General features: G+C 41.0%; 1 protein-coding gene across 1 annotated transcript; it reads right to left on the reverse strand.

Moving 5' to 3' along the window:
- Positions 1-219: 219 nt before the first annotated feature.
- On the reverse strand, positions 220-1,125 carry LOC143817821 (odorant receptor 131-2-like). Its single transcript, XM_077299286.1, has one exon. The coding sequence runs from the start codon at positions 1,105-1,107 to the stop codon at positions 220-222; it is 888 nt and encodes a 295-aa protein (XP_077155401.1). The 5' UTR covers positions 1,108-1,125.
- Between the last annotated feature and the right edge of the window lie 292 nt (positions 1,126-1,417).

A 1,417-nucleotide genomic window follows, 5' to 3' on the forward strand; every position in this document is an offset into this window, starting at 1 on the left:
TCTGTACTGAATTTATCCATTAAAAGGACCCCTTCTATGTACTGGTTGGATTTTGGCCTTCCAGTAGATCAGAACGTGCTCGAGCAGAAGAAAGACTCCAACAAGGAGCCATCAACATCTTGCAAAAAGCATTTAAGGGAGTTTTTGGTAGAAATCCTTTATTTGACTATGGATAAATCACCACAATCTCCATTTTATAATCAATATTGCCTTTTAGTTTTAAGACTTTCTAAAAGACATCTTCAGCCTATTGCAGAAAAAATATTTTTTCATGTTACTAGAGAACAGCTCATCCCTTATACCGTATATCAAAGGACTAATAAGCCTCGGAAGACACATGAAAAAGCAAAAAATGATGATGGCCAGCAGTACTATATTATCTAAGAACTGCATTTCCACAATTCTGTAGGTAAGAGACGTCATGCACAGCAGGAGCTGAAACGCGTGGAGTATGATGGTTTTCCCAGCTTTGGAGGCTGAGGCTTTACCGGAGTTCATCTTCACAGCCACCATCATGATCTTGGCATAGGTGAATATGATGATTAGTCCGACCAAGGAAAAAGTAAAAGCATTTGAAAAAACTCGAATAATTTCCTGTGCCGGGGTGAATCCGAGATTTATTCGGCCACATTTTAAATAAAGTAGGAAATAGGCTCTCTCAACCGAAAAGATGAGAATAATGACGTCCACAATGTGGGGAATCAGGACTATGGTCCACATGACCAAAATAGCGATACCGCACCTGTGCACTGTGCAGAACTCTCCGTGTCTTAGCGGGTAGCATATGGCTATGTAGCGCTCCAAGGACATGGCTGCCAGGTTGAATGGCGTGACCTTCAGAGTCGTCGAAGACATTATGACGAGAATGTAACAGAAGGGCACGGGAAAAGTGATTGGATAAAAGTAAAACGCAAAGAGAAAAATTCCAAGAGCGAGATACACAGTGTCATTAATAAGCATGTGGGCAAACAGGACATAGCGGGCACTTTCCCGAGCACTCGGACTCTTGAGGAAGATGCTCAACATCACAGCTATGAAATACAAGAAGAAAAAGAAGCAGAGGAACGTCGGGATAAAAACACTTGTTCTCAGGACCTCTAGGTTCATACTCAGCTGGGAAGACACTTTGGTTGAATTTGCTTGACTACTTGTGAAATTCATCTGAAATTCAGAAAAAAAAGAAATAAAATGAAAAAAAAAAACAATACAAAAAGTTTGGAAAAATAAAAATAATTCATAGTCTAATATACAATTGCCTAGAATACTACTTCCTGCAATTTGTGCCAACTTCCGTGGCTTTGTCCGGAGCTAATGTCCGGAGATAATGTCCGGAGCCAATGTCCGGAGATAATGTCCGGAGCTAATGTCCGGAGCTAATGTCAGGAGATAAGTGACGTCACCAGTGTCCTACACCCAG

The sequence above is a fragment of the Ranitomeya variabilis genome, chromosome 3, assembly GCF_051348905.1.
Source record: "Ranitomeya variabilis isolate aRanVar5 chromosome 3, aRanVar5.hap1, whole genome shotgun sequence".
Classification (NCBI taxonomy): Eukaryota; Metazoa; Chordata; class Amphibia; order Anura; family Dendrobatidae; genus Ranitomeya; species Ranitomeya variabilis.